The 19778-nt window shown below is 39.6% G+C and overlaps 2 protein-coding genes across 4 annotated transcripts; both read right to left on the bottom strand.

Annotated features, from left to right (window-relative positions):
* Window positions 1-528: 528 nt before the first annotated feature.
* Window positions 529-11427, bottom strand: si:dkey-162b23.4 (sodium/hydrogen exchanger 9B2). Of its 2 annotated transcripts, none has more exons than XM_068727062.1 (13): window positions 11300-11427; window positions 9810-10090; window positions 8716-8917; window positions 8163-8333; window positions 6440-6582; window positions 6079-6206; window positions 4443-4618; window positions 3921-4027; window positions 3288-3437; window positions 2937-3045; window positions 2301-2437; window positions 1968-2190; window positions 529-1617 (listed from the first exon to the last, which is right to left on the bottom strand). In XM_068727062.1, exons 2-13 carry the CDS (start codon window positions 9954-9956, stop codon window positions 1559-1561), a joined length of 1752 nt encoding a protein of 583 aa, XP_068583163.1. In that variant the 5' UTR covers window positions 9957-10090; window positions 11300-11427; the 3' UTR covers window positions 529-1558. The 2 variants fall into 2 exon arrangements, with proteins under 2 accessions (XP_068583163.1, XP_068583164.1); XM_068727063.1 differs by lacking the exon at window positions 11300-11427 and adding an exon at window positions 10732-11045.
* Window positions 11428-11502: 75 nt separating this feature from the next.
* Window positions 11503-19471, bottom strand: bdh2 (3-hydroxybutyrate dehydrogenase, type 2). Of its 2 annotated transcripts, none has more exons than XM_068727041.1 (10): window positions 19386-19471; window positions 17213-17305; window positions 15873-15951; window positions 14850-14946; window positions 13434-13542; window positions 13028-13088; window positions 12753-12866; window positions 12339-12397; window positions 12029-12121; window positions 11503-11881 (listed from the first exon to the last, which is right to left on the bottom strand). In XM_068727041.1, the coding sequence occupies exons 2-10, from the start codon at window positions 17282-17284 to the stop codon at window positions 11828-11830; spliced, it is 738 nt and encodes a 245-aa protein (XP_068583142.1). In that variant the 5' UTR covers window positions 17285-17305; window positions 19386-19471; the 3' UTR covers window positions 11503-11827. The 2 variants fall into 2 exon arrangements, with proteins under 2 accessions (XP_068583142.1, XP_068583144.1); XM_068727043.1 differs by having other exon boundaries at window positions 17213-17300; window positions 19386-19465.
* Between the last annotated feature and the right edge of the window lie 307 nt (window positions 19472-19778).

Genomic DNA, 19778 nt, shown 5'->3' with positions numbered 1-19778 from the left:
CTGTAGCTTCATTCTCTTCTTTCAATATTACGACTGGGTAATACTTCATGACACCTTGAGCTGAAATCATTTGAAATGAGTGATGAGGTAACAGAGTACTAATCACGATCTAATCATCTACTCATTTGTTCTAGAACTTGCATTCAGGGTCATATTTCTGCATTAGATGTTTAGGGGTGTCAATCTTTACCACATGTGAAGTTCATGATGATGATAGTTGAAAGGTCAGGAGACAACCTAAGTCAGTGGGATTCTTGCTCTGGACAACTTTCATGTGTGCCAAATTTCATGACAATCCATAGTCTAAATATTTCAGTCTGGACCAACTGACAGACCAAATGAGCCGTCCCTAGACCCAGGCTGCTAGTGCGGATAGAAAACAAACAGATTGGAAGCCCAATCTTAAAAGGGACAGTGACTTGAATTAAGGACATAAAGCACACATTAAGTTGAACTGTACAAATATTTTGCATAGTAATAATTTAAGCTATTATCCTATCACTACACAAAAAAAAGAACAGTTCTTGGTAGATTTCATAATTTATTGTTTAAAGAATATTTGGTAAAAAACTAACGCTCAATTCTGTTGCTTTATCATAAATAGTTGATACTAATACACAATGAGGCAATGTAAATAAATTCAAATGAAACATCAAAGTTACACTGCGTACTTCTGTAATAAAAAAAAAGTCAAATGTAGCAAATGTGAAAAATCAACTTTCCCTTACAATCAACAGTTGGGTTTACATGAATGTTTTGAATATGGACACAATCAATGTTGAGCATTCGGAACATTGAAAGCCGACAGTGATTGTAGCAGATTTCGGTAGTTTTAGCAGCACTGTGTGTAAACCAGAGGAAAGTGGTGTGAATTATTTTTCTCCTGAGTATTTGTTAACTATATAAACCCTTCTCATCACCAAGACACAGCTAATACACATTTAATTAAAACATAAATACACAAACATCTGTACAAATATCATACCGAGTGCTGAACACCTAAAGACTTGTGTTTCAACTTTGTAGTCTAATTTAAAACAATAAAATATTGCTACTGTCAGTGCATTCAATGATGCAGCCTTTCAAAGGAAACAGCGTCTAATACAAAAACATCATTACCACCTGTTCAAGTCCAAATACAGTAAATAGTTAACAGATACGTTGTCATACAAATGGGCAAAAGGTGGATTTAGTGAATATAATGGGCAGCAGAAAATATCCACCTTTACAAAAATGTAAACCATATTCATACCTCACACTAATATAGCTGATTAAAAGTTAATTTAGGACCAAAAGCAAAACCGTCTCTTGCATACTGTCATACAGCATGACCGTGTGGGTCATTTGTTTGGAGCCTGAGGCCTGGAAAGCACCAGAGGCTATAAATACAGAGTGATTCATGTGTTCCTGCAGCACGGCAAACATCAGGAGCTGACCGGCAGATAGAGAGACTGAAGGGGCCACTCGGTGGCTGAAGGAAAGCTCAGATATCCCAAGTGTGAAAGCACCTCGGAAGTCTCTTTGAATGTCCTTGCTTACTAGACGAAGACGGGTGATGTCAGAGTGTGCTCTCATAGGTGACGGGAGTTTCATTGTCATCATCTCCTGCTGGAGTACCTAGCAAAGATGGAGAGGAGACAGAAGGAGGGAAAAGTCATGAGAAACGCTTCAGTTAAGGCCCGATTACATGCTAGTTACATTCAGTAGTAAACAAACAATGGCGTGCAACCGTGAGTTGCACTTTTGCACCGTGTACTAAACTATAATGGAATCAATGCCAGTGTTGTGTGAATGTAAAAGACTAAAGGCCATGAATGATGGGGTAAACAGAGGCAACCTATAACTATGCAAATCCTTATCTGAGTGGATGCATCTATCACAGAGGTTAGGAAGGGAAAAGCATATTCACTATTTAAACACAGCGATGGGGGGGTGTTGAGCCGAGTTGAACGTAGGACTTTACCTACCTAAGAAAAAGGCTGATAAATTTTGTTTGACTCGCTCACCACAGGCAGAGTTCTTTGGTTTCTGTAAGAGGCGAGGTCCAGTGAGCCCTATGATAAGAGCTCCTACAGGTGCTGTGAGGAGGATGGCCAGCACAGCCACAGTCAGCACATCCATGCTGTACTTCTGCAGCTGCTTGTCGCCCTTCGCCCTGGCCATGTCTAAAGCTGTGGAGCCTATCGCTGCCTGATGAGGAAAAGGACACCAGTGTTTACTCTATACCTGCTCACAATGATAGGATAGTAAGAAAAAAACATTTGAGTGTACCGCTGACACATATTTCAGCACTGACATACCTGCACTGTGGCTTTGGGCATCCACGCTAGAGCTATGAACACTTTCTCCCGCATGTTAAAGCCCGCACACAACACACACACAAAGGTGAACAGTAATCGAACCAGCAGGGCAATGAGCAGCGTGGCTATACCCAGACCTAAAACACACAGATACACACAGAGGTGTTACACTATATTGGTTATACTGCGATGCAAAAAACAACAATTACTACATCACCAGCACTTCCCCTCAACTGCTGTGGGCAAGGAGGGGCATGTACTCGTATAGCTGTCATGTTTTCATCCATAATAAGTTATTTCCTAGAAATTGGTGTCTTGTTATGTTTAAACTACTGCTACTTGCAGAACACCAAAATATTATATTTTATATACTTGTTCTGGCTCAAATAAGATTACTTTTTTGGGAAGAAATTTCCCAGGTAACTCATATACAGTACAGTACAAGAGTGCAAATGCAGAATCAGGTTTTAGTATTTACTGGACACAGTCAGAGAGCTTAAATCTCCTGGAGCCTCTTTTTGACTATGGAAATGTTCTCTATTTACATCCATACCGCCACATTTGAATCTCTCACAGTAAAAGCAGTCACCTGAATTTGTTATGTTGTGTGCGTGTGTGTGTGTGTGGTCGTCTTACCAACTGTGAGTCCCTCCAACTCAGAGATTCGAATTTCTGCTCCTATAAGTCCGAAGAGTAGCGGCTGAAACACGTCCCACGCCCACCCCACCACTTCCTCCACACGTGCCTTTAGACAGACAGAAAACAGACATTTTTATGGAGGTTATATCTGTGACATGCAGCAGTGTAGACAATGAAGGACGCACTGTACAACCCAGTAGGTTGGTAAAAAAGTATGCTTAATAAACTCGATAATTGTGAAATATACCGTACTTCTCTTGCCAAAAGCCCTAAAAGGTGGATTATTGTTAGTAGAGAGCTGACAAATATGATCTATGTACTTCTTGTATGGCATGCATATGTTGTTACCTTTTCTGACCCCCAGCCGAGGCCAGCCAGGAAGGCCAACACCAGGGTGCAGAGGCCTCCGGAGCCGGGAAACCCAGCCACACTGCTGCCAAACACGGCAAAGACGGACAGACCCAGCACCAAGAAGGATCGCTTTATGACCAAGTGTTTCTAAGTGAAAAAGACAGTCAATAATTAGATATAGAACAATTTAATATACTTAAACCTATAAATACAAAATGCCCTATGTAACACTTGTAAGGTGTCGGCAGATACTAGGTAGTTCATGACATTTTACAACAGTGCTTTATCTCAAAATGTAGTTTACTTGTTTTTATTTAACAAACACCGATTCTGACAGGCTATTAAAATACATTGATGGAGTTGAGATAGTGCAGTCATTTCTGTTATGTAAGGACATTTGTGACCCACAAAAACATCTCCTCCTTCCCCACTTAGATGAATCCAAAGTGCTCTCATCATAAGTCTTAAGCGTTTATCATTTTAAGTGGAGCACTTCACTGATGTTTCTAACAAGCTGCTGTTGGCTCCTCCCAAGTTGGTTCACACACAGAATGTGGTGTCAAGTGGTGCAAGGATGACTGAGAAATAGTAAAACTAGCTAATATAGTAATGCTGCTAGAGCATGCCTACCTGGTCAACACTAGGAAAGTACTGGATGAGGAAGCCAAGAAGAATCCCAACAATGGTCCCACCACCCACCTCCAGTACACCTCTCAGGAGGTTGAACCAAGTGGAGCCTAAAAGGATCAGCAGAAAAAAAAAATATACAATAGAATAAACTGAATTTATAATCCTAAAAGTGTGAAGACAATTACCATTCATGACAGTAGTAGGGTAACCATTGAAGGTGTTATTTTGTGTTGTTTAGTATAGCCCCATAGAGACTCTACATTGTGGTAAACTGGAGTTATGACACACAAAATGCACTGTGTGTCGGCACAAAAAAAACCCTTTTGAATAAGAGTAAGCGGCCCATTCACACCCTCTGCTGAGCTCCTGACAAACTACAGATAGTAGTTACTTATTTCGTATACTTTTCCGTGCTGACCTGCACTGAACTTGCTGCCACTCCCCTGGAAGTAAAGGTGGTGTTTTCAAGTCTGAACTTCTTCTCTTTCACTTCCTAAACACACGCAAACACAAACTGGTTACCTGTGGCGAAGGCCATGCCCAAGCATGTGGTGAACCCTGTGATGGCAAGAATGTCGTCAAAGCTGCCCGCAGCCATCAGCAGGGTGGGGATGCCCTGCTCCACGCCGTAACCGTCCTTCTGCAGCAGCAGCATGGAGGGCACCACCACTGCTGGGGACACAGCACCCAACACAAAGCTACAATTTGGAGGAGATGAAAACAGATGAAAGAATTGCCTTTGATAAACGTAGGAAAGCATCAGCCTTTAAATATGCTTGGAGATATAGAAAAGGGAGGAATTCCTGCAGCATGGCGTGTAGTTTGTACTGTAGACGAGATGTGATACCAGTCTCAAATTTATTTGATAACCATTTGGCTGGGCTTGAAACACAGACGAAATTTTTTGAATTCAGAAATTTCCAATCATCATAATTAAAATGTTGCTAACAATCTTTAAACAAAGAATGAACAGAAAATTCAAACCCTCTTAAAGGGAAACTTTTCAGATTTTCAACCAGCGTCGAATCATTACAAAGTTGCGCAAATGAACAATGTTTCTTTCCTGCCTCAAAAATGTACTTTGAGTTAGGCAGTACAACAATATTTCCATCAGGCCCCATCCACTGATAACATCCGTTTCAAAAACCTGATGTTGCAATTTCCATTCCACCTACCGAGGTCACACGAATGCTGACAAGGCACAAATATGAAGGCACTTACTGTGGAGTGTTAAATGAGCAAAAAAAAAAATCACTAGAATAATTTTGTTGTCAAAAGTCAATATATTTGTCTCATCTCCCAACCCTGTTAGACAACAAGTGATCGAGAGGATAAGCGGTGGTAATATGCTCTAGTGACTGTTGGAGAGCAGAGTTTTCTATTGTCTGCTTTGTGGGAACAGGATTCTTATTCATACAGTATGTTGTTCAGAAGAGAGGGGAGGCAAGTCAAAAGCACGGGATGCTTATTTCAGCATTTATCAGAGTGAGATCATTTATATACAATTTTATGAATACATCCTATATATTGTTTATAGAAGCTTATCAGTGTGTTTTCTTGCCAGAGTTGCTAACGCGAGATGCAGAATCTATCACTAAAGATCAGCAGGTGGACACGGACCTCCGTGCTGCATTCTGTGTGAGCAACCCGATTGGTTTACATGGGCACCGAAAGGATGCAGGCAGCTGTGCTTTCACCCTCAGTGTGAACCCGGCTTAAGTCTAACTTATCTTTGTCATCTCCATTCAGTAACTGAATGTAATAAACTGCTTCTGGAGTTCTGAGAGCTGAGACGTCCGCTCATACAGCAAATAAATGGAGTACGTTGTCAATTAAAAATGATTGATTGTATTTCCGTTGGGAAAATATAAGACATTTTACACAAAAACGAGACCTAGTCAAGTCAAAATCGGTCTCCTTTCTTTCTCCCTACACGTCGTATCTGTATCCTCATTGCCAAATTATTTAATAAAAAGAAGAAATTTCAAAAAAATAATGTTAAAATTTATATAATGAATATATTTCTTACTAGTTCATGAAAAAAAAGAAATATATTCTTTAAAGGAACTGTGCCTGTCTGTCTGTCTGTCCAAGACATACTGTAAGTAGAAAATGAAGAGTGGAGATGGAGTGGGAGAGTAAGTAGTGTTGTATTTACCCAAGTATGAAGCCCCACACCCAGGGCAAGCCCATGAGGAAGTGAGAGATCAGGGCTGTGGTGCAAGCCTCTATAATGCAGGGCCCAGAAGCCACACGTACACACACAGATTTCAGTTTCCTCAGAGCCTGACAACACAGACACACACATCATTACAGAGTCACAGTCATCAATTCACTTTTATACAGGGAGAGGATTTTCGTGTAGTCATTAATTGGTTGGAACATCTGAACATTTACTTGATAACACTGCTGCATAACCTAGTAACATCTTCTACAAGGCTCAGATGTGCTTGTTTTTCCTCATTGTTAACATTCCTGTGTGCAGATGCTAAGATTCAATAGTGGAGTATGTAGCGTACCGTGGGATCCAACCCCAGACCAGCTCTGGCCAGAATGACAGCCAGAGCGATGTTCCTCAGTGACGCAGACCATCTGTAGTCAATGTACACCCCTTCTGTTATGACTGGGATGTTTCTCAGCATGAAACCCATCAGGAGCATACCTGCAACACAGCAGAGGGAGCGAGAGAGGGACAGATGATCCTTTAGGACCATCTCTCACACAGATACAGAGCAACAATCAAGACCACCTGCTGCTGTTTGAACTTGCAGTGCTCACGTTGGGACACCTGGGACACTGAGACCCACTGTAGGACTGTGACTGCTGTTTTCTAACACCAATAACTTGAGTTTCAACAATATCCAAACCTTCTCTAAAAAGTCACCTGCCAAGTAACAAAACATTATTGAGAATGGTGAAAATTGTGCTGAGTTTAAGATCTTTATGACTACGATAAATGGGTTCTCAAAGAAGTTTTTAAATCAAATCAAAGAACAATGATGAACTGCAACAGGGAAATAATACATAAAGAACACATATTTAACACTGTTAATGAGTGGGGAGAGAAGACTTCGGACACACCACAATCTTTTACTATTGTTATCAGAAACGGACACTGAACCAGTAGACTAGAATACTCTTTGAGGTGAAAAACACACAGGAAAATGAAGTTTATAGAGAAACAAACTTCAAAACCTATTTAAGCTGTACTTCAATCTACCGTTTGATGTTATTTGCGAATAAGGAGTGGCTCCAGTTTCTTTGATTTTTATCTTGTTAGGGGTGCAGCTGATGGATTATGATTTCCACTTCCAAAGTCATAATACCAGGAATTCATATTATAATTCATTCAAACCTTTACTGATAGCTAAAAAGCCGGCATTAATGATGTAAAATAAGACATTAGGTTGGATTCCATCACCTCAGGTAAAAACAAGGCTTACTACACCAGAGCCTGACCAAGACTCACGTCTTTTATTTCATAATTATGTGACAACATATGTCTTATTTTAAGCTAAGCTAACAGGACCATTATGGTGTGGGCTATTTGATAACAAAATACCAGCAAAATACTAAAAGATACCAACAGAATCCAAACCAACAGCAGCTAATGTGTACTTAAACAAGGACGGAACAAGTGAGTAACATGGTCGTTCAGTTAATCAAGAAGTCTGATTCGACCTCATGTTCTTTTTTAAAATCAATGACAAAGGTGAAATGACTCAGTTGGTAGATTACTTTGTTATAAGTCACCAAATGAATATGTCCGTGGTTACTAATGTGCAATACTCCTGTTTAATTCATAAATAGAGAATATCTTGCAGCATTTATGCTACAACATTAACACTTGCTTGTAAATCAAATGCTTCTCAAAGACATTTTAGTTTAGGTTAAGTGCTTCAACTGGGAATCATAAAACTCAGATTTGAGTCTCAATTGAAAAGCAGTTGTTAAAACCAACTTGCGCTAATACTGGTATTTATACAATTCTTTGTACTGTACATTTGGAATACTCTATGTACTGATCAATCTTCTACGGTAGAACTATAGTGTTAAATAATGATTCCATGGGTGAGCCTTTGTGTAATCTGGCTAATTGTTCTGAACAAATACATGGCAGGCATTAAGCAGTTTTAACACTGACCCTGAAAGATGGTGTATTGTCTGTGTAACTAAATAAATGAATGGCTTGTATAAACACACCTGTGCATGAACAGACGACCACTAAATTCTCAGCCTTACCGAGGAGAGGTGGGAACGGTGGAAGTTTGGGCAAACGGATGAGAGCCACCACTTTGCCACCAATGACTGCACAGATGAAGAGGATTGTGATGCCGAACAGGTTTCCCCCTGGAAGACACTCTTTCTCGGTGATGGACCACACCACGCCAAAGAGCACAGCTGCCAGGAAGACTGGAGAAGGACACAGGGGACTGACATTAGATTATTGTGTCATGTCAGAAGTCACTATAGGGTTTGTAATGACAACATTACTACCTGCATTTTTATTAACCTCTAAAACTTCTTCAAAAGATAAGTAATTTAATAAAAACTAAGAGTTTGATGATGATTGACTGCCTTTCTCTGTCACTGTGTTTTGTAATGTGAACATAAAATAAAATATTGTGTGTATATGTATTTCTTTATATACAATTGCTAAATTTTAGTAGTTCAAAGTATACAAGAGACTCATGTCTGCAGTTTTTACAGTCTTAAGTGAAAGAAGGGATTGGCCTGCAATAAATGTCCTGGGCAGGAACTCACTGAGCCAACGTGAGACCCCCACTTGCTTTACCTTTGGTAATAAGAGAGGCCAGCAGGCCTCTTGGTGGACACGGGCAAAATCTGTGGAGCAAGGGGCAGCAGACCACCGGCGGGTCTGTGTTAGTGCCAGCATCCACCACCGGGTTCCGAGGAATAAAATAGGTGGTCTCCTCTGTGACATTTGGACTGGAGCAGCGCCGTACCACCACCTGGATCTGGTTCACATTCAGGTGCTGGAGAAGGAGGATCAGAGCACGCACAAGGACAGGTAATGTTTGCCCGGTGGACATAATGTTTTGTTCGATGCCTTAACACCACATCTGTAGACGCAACACACGATAAAAGAGATATTTTGCTTGACAACCTTAATTCTAATTGGATTTTTTTCAATATGTTGTAACATCTTGCTTTTATAAATATAACTAAACTCATGACTTCAGTTCAGTGTAAAAAAATGCCTTAAAAATGCCTATTGACAGCAATATTAAATGCAGTACATTTCTATCAATATCCAGGCGTTATACAAGTAGCTGAGCAGCCAACATGAATGGAACATTTTACGCAAAGCACCAGATTATAAAGGTGTCACATTGACACAAATATGAATGCATTTCTTATGGAAAGATTAGAAAATGGTAGACGTCCCTGGAGCCGTTTTAATAGCCGAACCCGTATTTAGTATCTTGCCCTATCTATGCCCTATATGCACATATGCCCTATCATACCAGCAGATTACAGGCTGCTTCTTGGCAAATAATACAGTGAAGATATGAACTTGCTGATAAATGTGACTCCCGGAACACCCTCATCGTCATACTGTCATGGTACATTAACTCATATTTTTTACTTTAAGAATTACAGCAATAAATGATGAACAAATTATCTCAGGTGAACAACTAATTACACGGTTATATAGCAGAACACTAAAACATAATGTGAGAGACAAAGGAGCCACATATTTCAAAATATCTTACTTAGTGAATATAAAAAAACAACAACACAAAGGCTATGTCATTTTCCTATCAACAAACAATACATATTATCAGGCTTATAAACACATCAGTTAAGACTGTAATAACACAATATAAGAAGGTTACACCAGAGAACAGTTAAAAAAAACTATACCTCCACATTGTTTGCTGCAGGCACAGTGATTATGTCCAGCAGTGGACTGGGTACTGGACTGGGTACTGGACTGGGTGCCGGACTGGGTGCCGGATTGGGCACAAGGATGGGCTCCGGGGTAGCAGGTTTGGGCTGAGTCTCCTCCATGGCAAACTGGCAACAGATTTTCTGGTCCACTCACTTCTCTCTCTCACAGCACATCCAACAGAGGGGTGGGGCTGGCCATTGATGGGCTGTTCCTTCACTTCTGCTTCTGTATGTCCGGCTCTGACTTCAGGCTCCTATTCACAGCACATGGTTTTATCAGCAGAGAAAACAAATGATTGTTTACTTAATACATGATTAATAACAAAAGATGTTGGTACAGGTGTACAACATGTTCACTACTATTCCAACCATACAGGCTTTTACTGTTAAGATGTCAATTTTTCAAATAGTTCAATGTTAGTAAGGGGAAAAAAATTCTAAATGATAATCTATGAGGCTGATATGTTGCTACATAGTGGATACCTTGTGCTGCTTGCTGTGTTCACTTAACCTGTAACTCATTACAATAGACAAATACTGAACTCTTAATAGCAATAGATCAGGACTATGTTATACACAAACGTTGTACAAGGGTCAACCATATATACATTAAACTAACGCCACTTCAATGTGCAGTTGCTTATGCCAACAGACGTTAGCTAATCCACTTGTGAACAGAGCACACTAATCAATGCTTACAGCTCCACCATATGGCTCATCTAGCCCGTGGACGTGAGGGCAAGTAGGTTAGAGTTATCTTAGCAAATGTCAACAACAGAGCTACCGGTAGCCATCTGATGCTACCTAGCCACCAAAAGGTTGGCTTGTCCTGGCGTTGGGTTCAGTGTACTGCTGGAGAGGCGTTCACTTACGGAACCACAGTTGAAGTACTTACTTCACGTTAGTGGAGACGTTGAATCCAACGCCTCGCTTTGAAACAGAGGACAATGGGCCCATTATCGGACATGGACATTCTTTCTCAGCAGCGGTAGCTAACTAGTTAACGCTTACTACCAATGCCCTCATGTTAACTGAATTAAAAAAATATTACCCCATCGTTTCACTGACAGCATAGACACGTTAGGTGGGAGATAACGTCGGAATGTCACGATGTATTACACCGTCCACAGGCTGATTTGCTGTTAGCTAGCTGACGTTTAGGGAGCGGTGGTTATCGTTAACTACCCCTAAAACGTAACGTGGACTAACGTTAAAATATCTCAGCGTCAAGTTAAACTCGCCACCGTCAACGTGTCGATAACAGTTTGACTTGCTGCTGTGACGTGTTTAATTATCGATATTCGAAAGGGAAGCCTTGTCCGATATTGGATTCCTCGCCAGTAGCTGACTTGAGTGCTTCCGCCCACCAGCTGTCAGTGAACTCTCCACATGTACGGTAGCTAAGCTAGAGAGACCCTAAAAGTGTAACGTTAACTACATTTAAAGGGGAAAAAACAGCTCACCTCATATCGTAAACATAGTCATCGCGTGTGAACCTTCAGTGTGCAGCGTTCCTGGCAGTCATGTGGCAGATAGAGCAGCTGGGAATTGGGAATGAGGCGGATTAGTGATGGCCAAGTAACGTTAAGTAAGTACCGCGCGCAGGAGTGCCTCGTTTGTGGGGGGGAGTTGGGTCACATAGAAAAGCCACTCAAGGGGGTTTGTGAAGAAGACGTTTTAATAAATGTTTGAACATATTTCATTATTAATCACATTACCACATTGTTTTGTGAAATATTTAACAATGGATGTATTTATAATAAGGTAATGACACATGTATACTGCTGTGATTAAGTCAATGTATTACAATTTCATATTCATATTCATAATATTAATATTTTGGCATTGCATAGATTTGCAGCATTGATTTAAATTTGAACGTGGGATTTTTTTTCCCACAGAATCAGTAAACATAATATGCAAAAAAAAATAAAAAATGATTAAGTCATTCTTGGTGCACTTTATTTGGGCTTCAAAAAAAGCTTGTTTCTTCAGAGTCTCCATCCTCCATCTATGATTTGCTCCGTCCCGGTCACATAGGCAGACTGTGAAGGAGCCGAGAACATTTTTAGAATAAATACAAAAGTGCCTGGATCACCATGTAGCTACGGCCCTGCAAGCTCTGCCTGACTATTGATGTAATGTGCAACATATACATGTATGACTTGGGTGCATTATCTGCAAGCACTCACCTCATCTGAGGCCAGGTAGACGCACAGGTACGCCACCTCTTCGGCTGTGCACATTCTGCCAGTTTTCTGTCGTGCCATGAAATCCTTATAAGCCTGAGGAGTTACACACACAGAGAGAGAGAGAGAGAGAGAGAGAGAGAGAGAGAGAGAGAGAGAGAGAGAGAGAGAGAGAGAGAGAGAGAGAGAGAGGAGTTACAGTTGAAGCATTTACTATGTCAAATAGATACCAAGATAAGATCTGTTAAATGACCCATGCAGGCATTACTGTCAGATTAAGATTGGGGAAAATGACAGTAAAAGCCTTCCATACCTGTTCTGGGTCAGGTTGGGCCTGGATCCTACCCCTCAATGATGGAGTATCAACAGTACCTGAGAAGATATAAAAAGAGAAATTTCTTCTAAAACCTTCACTAACACAACACTATTGAATACAGAAATATAGATACCCTTTGACTAATTAAATGATTATGATAACTAAATAGGTATGATTGGGATCAGTTCTGCTGCGCAAATAAAAGTCTGAAGAGTTCAGACTGGCTTTGAAGGGACAAACTCAAGGCTCGCATATCTTTGAAATGCACAATGTCTTTAAACATGAAAAAACTTTAAATCTTTCTAAAAACATCAGTTTTGATGAACTATTAAAATGCTAGCAACCTCGAGTAACACTTGATGAAGAATCAAAGGACACATGGTTTTATTTTGCAGATGGCTCTAAACTTACCAGGACAGACACAATTACAGCGAATGCCTTGATCAATGAAATCAGCCGCTATAGATTTGGTGAGCCCAATCACGGCAGCCTTGGAGGTACTATAGACACACCGGTTCACAACACCTGTGTCGAGGAAATGCATATGTCACTCGCAGAGCAATTATCTGAGCTAAGAGGATTACAATGAACATGGTCATACTTCAACAACTTAATGTCCCTTTAATTGGGCATAATATTTGTTCTACAATCATTTACAGTGTAAAGATCTACAGAGGTTTATTTACCTTTTATGCTTGATGCAACAGATGCCATGTTGATAATGTTTCCTGACTTCTTTGCCAACATCTAGAATGACAAAATAAATCAGGCAGGTGGCATATCAACAGCATATAATTGGTAAAAATAATGCAACGGACTTCGGTTTTCATTTTTATGTAACAGATAAATGAGACTCGCTACAGGATTCAAGCTAAAACTCCCCATTGAGACAGTTTTGTTAGTTTGCGGCTAAAGCTGGATTAGTGATTGGGCAGTCGCCGCCCATCATGCCACAGGCTCAGAGTAATACAGCTAATCCCAGCGGACAAAAGGATGAGAACAAATGAAAAGCATATGTCACTCAATTTACAACAGCACCTATTCTCTCGACAGGAGGATGAGCAGGGTTAAGCGTCTGGTAAAGTGGGTCACCTTCGGTAGGAAAGCCTTGCTCATGAGGTACATGCTCCGAACGTTCACGTTCATCGTAGAGTCCCAGTCAGCCTCTTCACAGTCCAAGATGGAGCCGTGGTGCACAAACCTGTAGACGGTAGATGACATGTAAACTCCCATCTCACGGCATTACAAAGGATTGTATTACATACGTATAGCTAAGAGGAATACTAACTTATATATCAGAGATATAATTATTAAACTGTCAATAAATGCTGGTCCAAATGCTGCGTTAACCCCCTCAACATTTGACTGAGCCTCATAAGGTGTCACTTTAGAGACCTTTGTTAAGGAGATTGACAATAGGTCAAGAAGAGGTTAAACCTTAAGTTGTAGGGATTTTGGAAATGTAGTTAAGCAGGGGTTGGATAAATGTGCTCAATGTGGAGACAGAAAAACAAGTGGAACCGCAATTCACCCAGTACGTACTTCAAAAGAGTGAGGCTGGTAATATTCTTTATATTTGTTATTGTCCATAAATCCCATGAAAAGTATAAACCAAAAATATGTCGCTCAATACTTTATGACATCCCCTTCTTTAAAAAAATGGTGCTGAATATAAACGTCACATTTAAAAACCAAAAAAAGTAATCATCTAAAATGACAAACCACCACGACCCAATTCACAATAGGCCCTAAAAATAGTGAGAAGAGCAAATTTGTGCATATATGAATGTTCCTCACAATTTTTCTGCCATTTTTGCATCAACTTGTGTTATTCTTAATAGGTAAACCAGCTTTTTCAAAAGAGAAATACATTTGATAAATCACAACTTGTGTTACTAAAAACATATACACATGTTAAATACTTGTTACATGTTAAAATGCACTTAGGCGGAGATAACAGGCTCCCGCTTATTTCCTCTGATCAGTTAAGCCAACAGAATGTATGCTAACCTTTCATATTATTCAATGTTTCAAGTAGGTTACAAATATCAGAAAATACGAACATTCAGGCTCCCTACTGTGGCTCAAAGGTGTACTGCAGATATAAATGTTACATTTTAAAAGAATTTAGAGAAATTCTGCAGATTTATTTGGCGGCCCTAATAAAATCTTGTGCAACCCACCTGTGGGTCCTTATCCAGTCTTTGAGAATGGCTGATATCAAACCGCTTGTAGTTTTTTAGAAACTATCACTTAAACAGGAGCAAATAGAATAATTTGTTATGGACTATTTGGTGTGCTAACCAATATTTACAAAACAAACTTCATCGCCGATTTTAATGTGTATTGAAGGAACATGTCATCCAGTGCAACAGTGTGGCTCATTGATTCATGAGGTTTTCTGACAAAATAAAATAGAATATCATCTGATTTAATGCATTAAGCAGAGTAGGTCAGTTTCACTACTCAGTAATTCAGGACCTCATACAGACCAGAGGAAAAACGTACCCAGCAACATTGAACAGCACATCCACATGGTCATGTTCCTTGGCTAGGGCTTCAACTTGGTCCTTCTTAGTTACATCCACCACCTTAGTCTTGATCCCTGTAGGATGAAGAGAGAAAGAGCACTTTGGTTCTGGACAAAGGGTAACACTTATTTGAATGACGCTTGATCTGTTTCATAAAACATTAAAATCAAATTGTCCTCGTCTTTAGTGTTTAACATTTCATTGCAGGAGATACTACTTTAAGATGAGGAAGTCAGCCCCCTAAATAAACAAGTGCCTCTCAACTGTACTGCCGGCTTGTTACAAACGTAGAAAATTAAATATCGCAACCGTCTAGCATGTCAGTTATCCTGAAGACATGAAAGAAAAATACCAATGTAAAATATAAAATCCGCTAAATTGAAAACAACTAAAAAGATTAAGGATAGCCTATATATGTTGAAGATACTGGGAACGACAATAAAAAAAAGGGCATTCAGTTTGTTTTAACATTATGATAGATTATTATATAATATATTGGTAATGATAAGACGGGGACAGCATGGTTTAGTAGTAATCAGTCCACTGTTCACTGACTTAATGTAGATAATTAGGAGAGTATCAATGTATTGTGGAGATCAGTTGGCAGTAATTGACTCATACAGTATAACTCAACTGTAAGCAAAAGCAACACATTAAAGCCCTTACATTTAAAACATGTCATTTTATATTATCAGTAGTTAAGCTGTCATAAGAAAGCTACGAGAACTGTGATTCATTTTTCACTATTTTATAAAACAACTGATTAATCAATTACTAAAGAAAATAATAGGCAGATTAATGGACAATGAAAATACTCATTGGTTGCAGCCCTACAAAATATTGAAAAACAAGACTTTGGAAAAAGGTTTATATTCATCTTTTTAAAAACTACCAAGTTACAGAGGTTAGTAAGTTGTGAAAGCATTTGACAAAAAGGGGGGGAAGAAAACACTGGTTACCCAGCAGGTGGCAGCCTCAGACCAACAGAAATGAGCCTTACCCAGAATGCCATCCAGCTCTTTCAGCTTCTCTCCATTGATGTCTGTTGCTGTGACTTGAGCTCCCTCCTTTGCAAATGCCTACACAGGTGAAAAAACTTGAATCAGTGCGAAGCAGTTCCACAATGTCTGCATGTTATGAAACATGTAGCCAGGTATTCCCTTGTAGAATACAATATTTTGGTGTGATCCTGTGATTCAAACAAATGTTTTAATTTTAAAATGGCTATGGCTGTTTTGTAAAAATACGCTATTAATTATGAAAGAAAACTAAAGATTGGGAACAGTGAAAGGTGGGTAACTTTGATCAACTTCTTATCAAATCTGAATTTCCATCTAAATGCATATAGTCACTTCCCCTGACTTCAAGCATTAATTCGGGACACAGTGCAGAAACCACAATCTTATTACCACATATCTATAGACACAAAATACATTTTTAGCCCTAATCTCTCAACCCTCTCTTTAAATCCATTCCACTCCTGCTAGCTGATGGAGTGACTGCATCATTTGCCACAGAGCAGACCACATCATCAAAATGCACATCTTAAACACTGAATGGAAAAAAGCTCAATTGACCCCTCATACCAAGTACAACTTTGAATACTATGTGATTTGAACCTAATGATCCGAGACGTAAATAGACCTCTCTATATTTGAATTGCTCCACAAAACACAAACCCCTGTAATACAAGGCACAGGTTTTAAAGACATCACTTGAAGGGAAAGGATGTGATGATGACCTCATCTCGCCAAGGATATGTGCGAGTGAACTTCAAGTGTTTTGCCATCTCTTTGGCAAGAATATTGGGGATTGCCCTGAATCTGTGCTTGCGTCGTCTCTCGAGCCACTATCACAGCAGTTATCTACAGCGCATGTGGAACATCTTATAAACATACACAACAGAAAGTTTATAATCTTCTAGCAAGATGATGACAACCGCTTCTGTAACACAACGTATTGGTGACATTTTTACAACTTATATATTTCCTGGTGGAATTCAGCCCCCCCCCCCCGTTTGGTATAATAACGGGGTATAACTAGAACTTAAACTAAATATATGTACATAGCATGTGTTTCTGTAGCACAGGCATTTGGAAGAAAAATGTTTTGGATGCCCGTTACTGTTGCAGTGCTACACTTTCAAATGGCTGCTACGGCTGATAAGACGGGCTGTCACGACGATTAAAATCCTCCATTTGGATGAAAAAATGGTTGAAATATGTAATGAAGTCAAAATTTGCACTGCTATGACACACATAAGCTATTCAATATACAATTTTCCCTCTGGGATTTTGTAGGAAAAGTGTCAAGTGAGAAATGTTGATTAAAGCTCATTACTATTGCTGCAGCACGTCCAATCCCCTGCGCGGCGGCTGACAGCACAATCACTTTCCCGTCGAGGCGACCCATAGTGCACCTTTCACTGCTGCACTAATCAAAACAAACAGAATAGGGTATGCATTCAGGTTCATTTTGATAATAAAGGTTGTCTTTCCTGATAAGCATTCACTAGATATTTACAATACAGATATTTGCAGTAACACTTGTTGATCCAAATACATCAAATTTTAGGTAAAAAAAAATATCTGGTGCACTGTTGTAATGTCCAACTATCGAGACCATTATGCATTACTAAGCATTATAAAACCTATAGCGGAGATTGAGTGGTGTAGTATCAGATCTTATTTACCTGAATTCACAGGGCAACAGTCCCTCATTAATCTGTAGTACACTTGAACAAATAGTTCTTAAGTGCGAATCCATAAATATGCAAATCAGTGTTATTACAATATGAAGACATGAAGCCAACAGTCACAGGCCTTATGAGGAAATGTGGCATTGTATCTCATATCTGCAAGGACAGGGTAATCACTATATTGTTTTATTGTTCTATAATAAATATGCATGTTAGCTATGATAAACCTCACAGAGTACAGTACAAAACTCATTGCAAATAGGCACTCTCAAAATATGAGTGCTCCCTTATTCAAATTGTTATGGCTGAAAGGAGCAACATTTCCCTGATGTTCTCACATTCAAGAAATAGATGTTTGCTATGACCAAATGTTTTATAATGTATGTTGAAGTATGACTGCTGTTTTACCTTCCTACCTGAGGGCGGTGCTGTTCACCCTGTTTCTGTGTTTTCAGTCTGGAGACTGACGTCACTGGGGTTTTTTTCACTTCTGATTTTACTTTTCTGCCTCAACAAGCAAACGTCTGTGGGCTGACAACAACAAAAGAAAAACTTTGCAGTGCCACTTCTTCAGCAGTATTCTCAATTTGTATTCCTGGCATTGAGATCCCCGGCTCCTGCTCCGCTAGTCTCGTGTCAATGTCTCCTTGAGCAAGAGTCTTAACCCCAAAAAATGCTCCCGTAGCTGCGTCTACGGTGTGTAGATAGATACTGAATTGTAAGTCGCTTTGGATAAAAGCGTCTGCTAAATGACCGTAATGTAATGTAATGAGATTGTTTAATCTTACACACAGTGATGCAATATGTTTATCCATGCATGTCCATTCGGTATTTAATTATTTGCACTATTGTTGTTGTTTACAACTTCAACACTCGACTTGTTTGAAAAAAATATTGTCCAATTTGTGTGTTCACACATACTAGGACAAGTGATTCTGTTGTTTTGTCATATTTTGCTTTGCAGACTGTATTAGCTGTTATAGCCACACATGCAGGTGGATGTACCTGCACACATGCAGGTACTGTAAATATCAACAGGTGCCAATGTAATATTATAAATGATGTCATACAGGAGGTGGGCCGCAACTAATTAACGTTGTACTGATTCGTGAAGTCACGCTCTCTGTCTGGACTGAGGCTGTAATGGTGCAGATATGAATTGCAGTTGATAGCCTCAGTGGCACTTGGTGGGATTTAAACATAGTGTGGTTCAGAAGCAAAGATGTTAAAAAATGTAATTATTTTTGCAGGTTTTTATTTTTTATTTTGTTTGAATCATGTCCGTGTAGGGCTTCCGTAATATTCAACTATCACTGGATTACTTTAATGGTGAAAAAACTTGGAATCATGGATCTAGAAAGATCCAAATATAGTCGTAAAGACAGTTTCCAACTATGTTTAGCTATTGATATAACCGTAAAGTTCATAAAAAAAGGTTCTCGTCCTTTTTAGGGGAGGCTTGATCGCATGTGATATGGTGATTTGGCACTTGAGTGCTGCTCACGTGCTGCTTGCTGTGAGCTACTATGTGAGCTACTAGTATTATTTTTCCAAAGAGTCCTTGAGTGTTTTTTCTGCTACTGAACAACTCTGGATCGATAGCCTGCACTCACTCCTTTGACTCAGATCGGTGCATAAAACGTTCATTTTAACGTGCTTTTACACAACGCTACACGTATATACTGCAGCACGGACGAAATGCACGTTGTAGCTTAACACATTGTGACAACCTCCACAGTGGAATTTGTACATTAAGCCAACTATTCGTAGGTTGCAAAGTGAAGTAAATGCCACGAAAAACCCACGGAAACTCACCCTCTTTGTTTCCGTCAGGTCCGACACATTGAACGTCAAAGACGTGCAGGAGGAGCACCACACGTGACCTAATGCTTGTACCGCTATTGGTTCCAGACCAGGGAGCGTCTACGACAGCAGCTAGTAATCCTAGAAGATGAAATTGAGAGCAAGAGAGTGAAGTGTCTTCTTTGTCAAACAGATGCACGTTTAGTTAATAGTCTTTTTCTGCAATAGAATACATTTATTTAACAGTACGAGAGTTTTAAGCTAACTCTTCAAATGTATGAAAATCTGTATTTAAAGGCTACTGTTTGTTCCAGCAAATTTGAATCATAACCGTGGTGCAAACATGCAGGAGTTGATTCTTCTTCTGGTGTGAACTGTCTTGATAATTAAATGAATACCTTTGGA

The sequence above is a fragment of the Cebidichthys violaceus genome, unplaced genomic scaffold (genome assembly GCF_023349555.1).
Source record: "Cebidichthys violaceus isolate CVI_PGR_0920_01 unplaced genomic scaffold, fCebVio1.0.p SCAF_4, whole genome shotgun sequence".
NCBI lineage: Eukaryota > Metazoa > Chordata > Actinopteri > Perciformes > Stichaeidae > Cebidichthys > Cebidichthys violaceus.
This window is presented reverse-complemented; position numbering and strand designations above follow the sequence as displayed.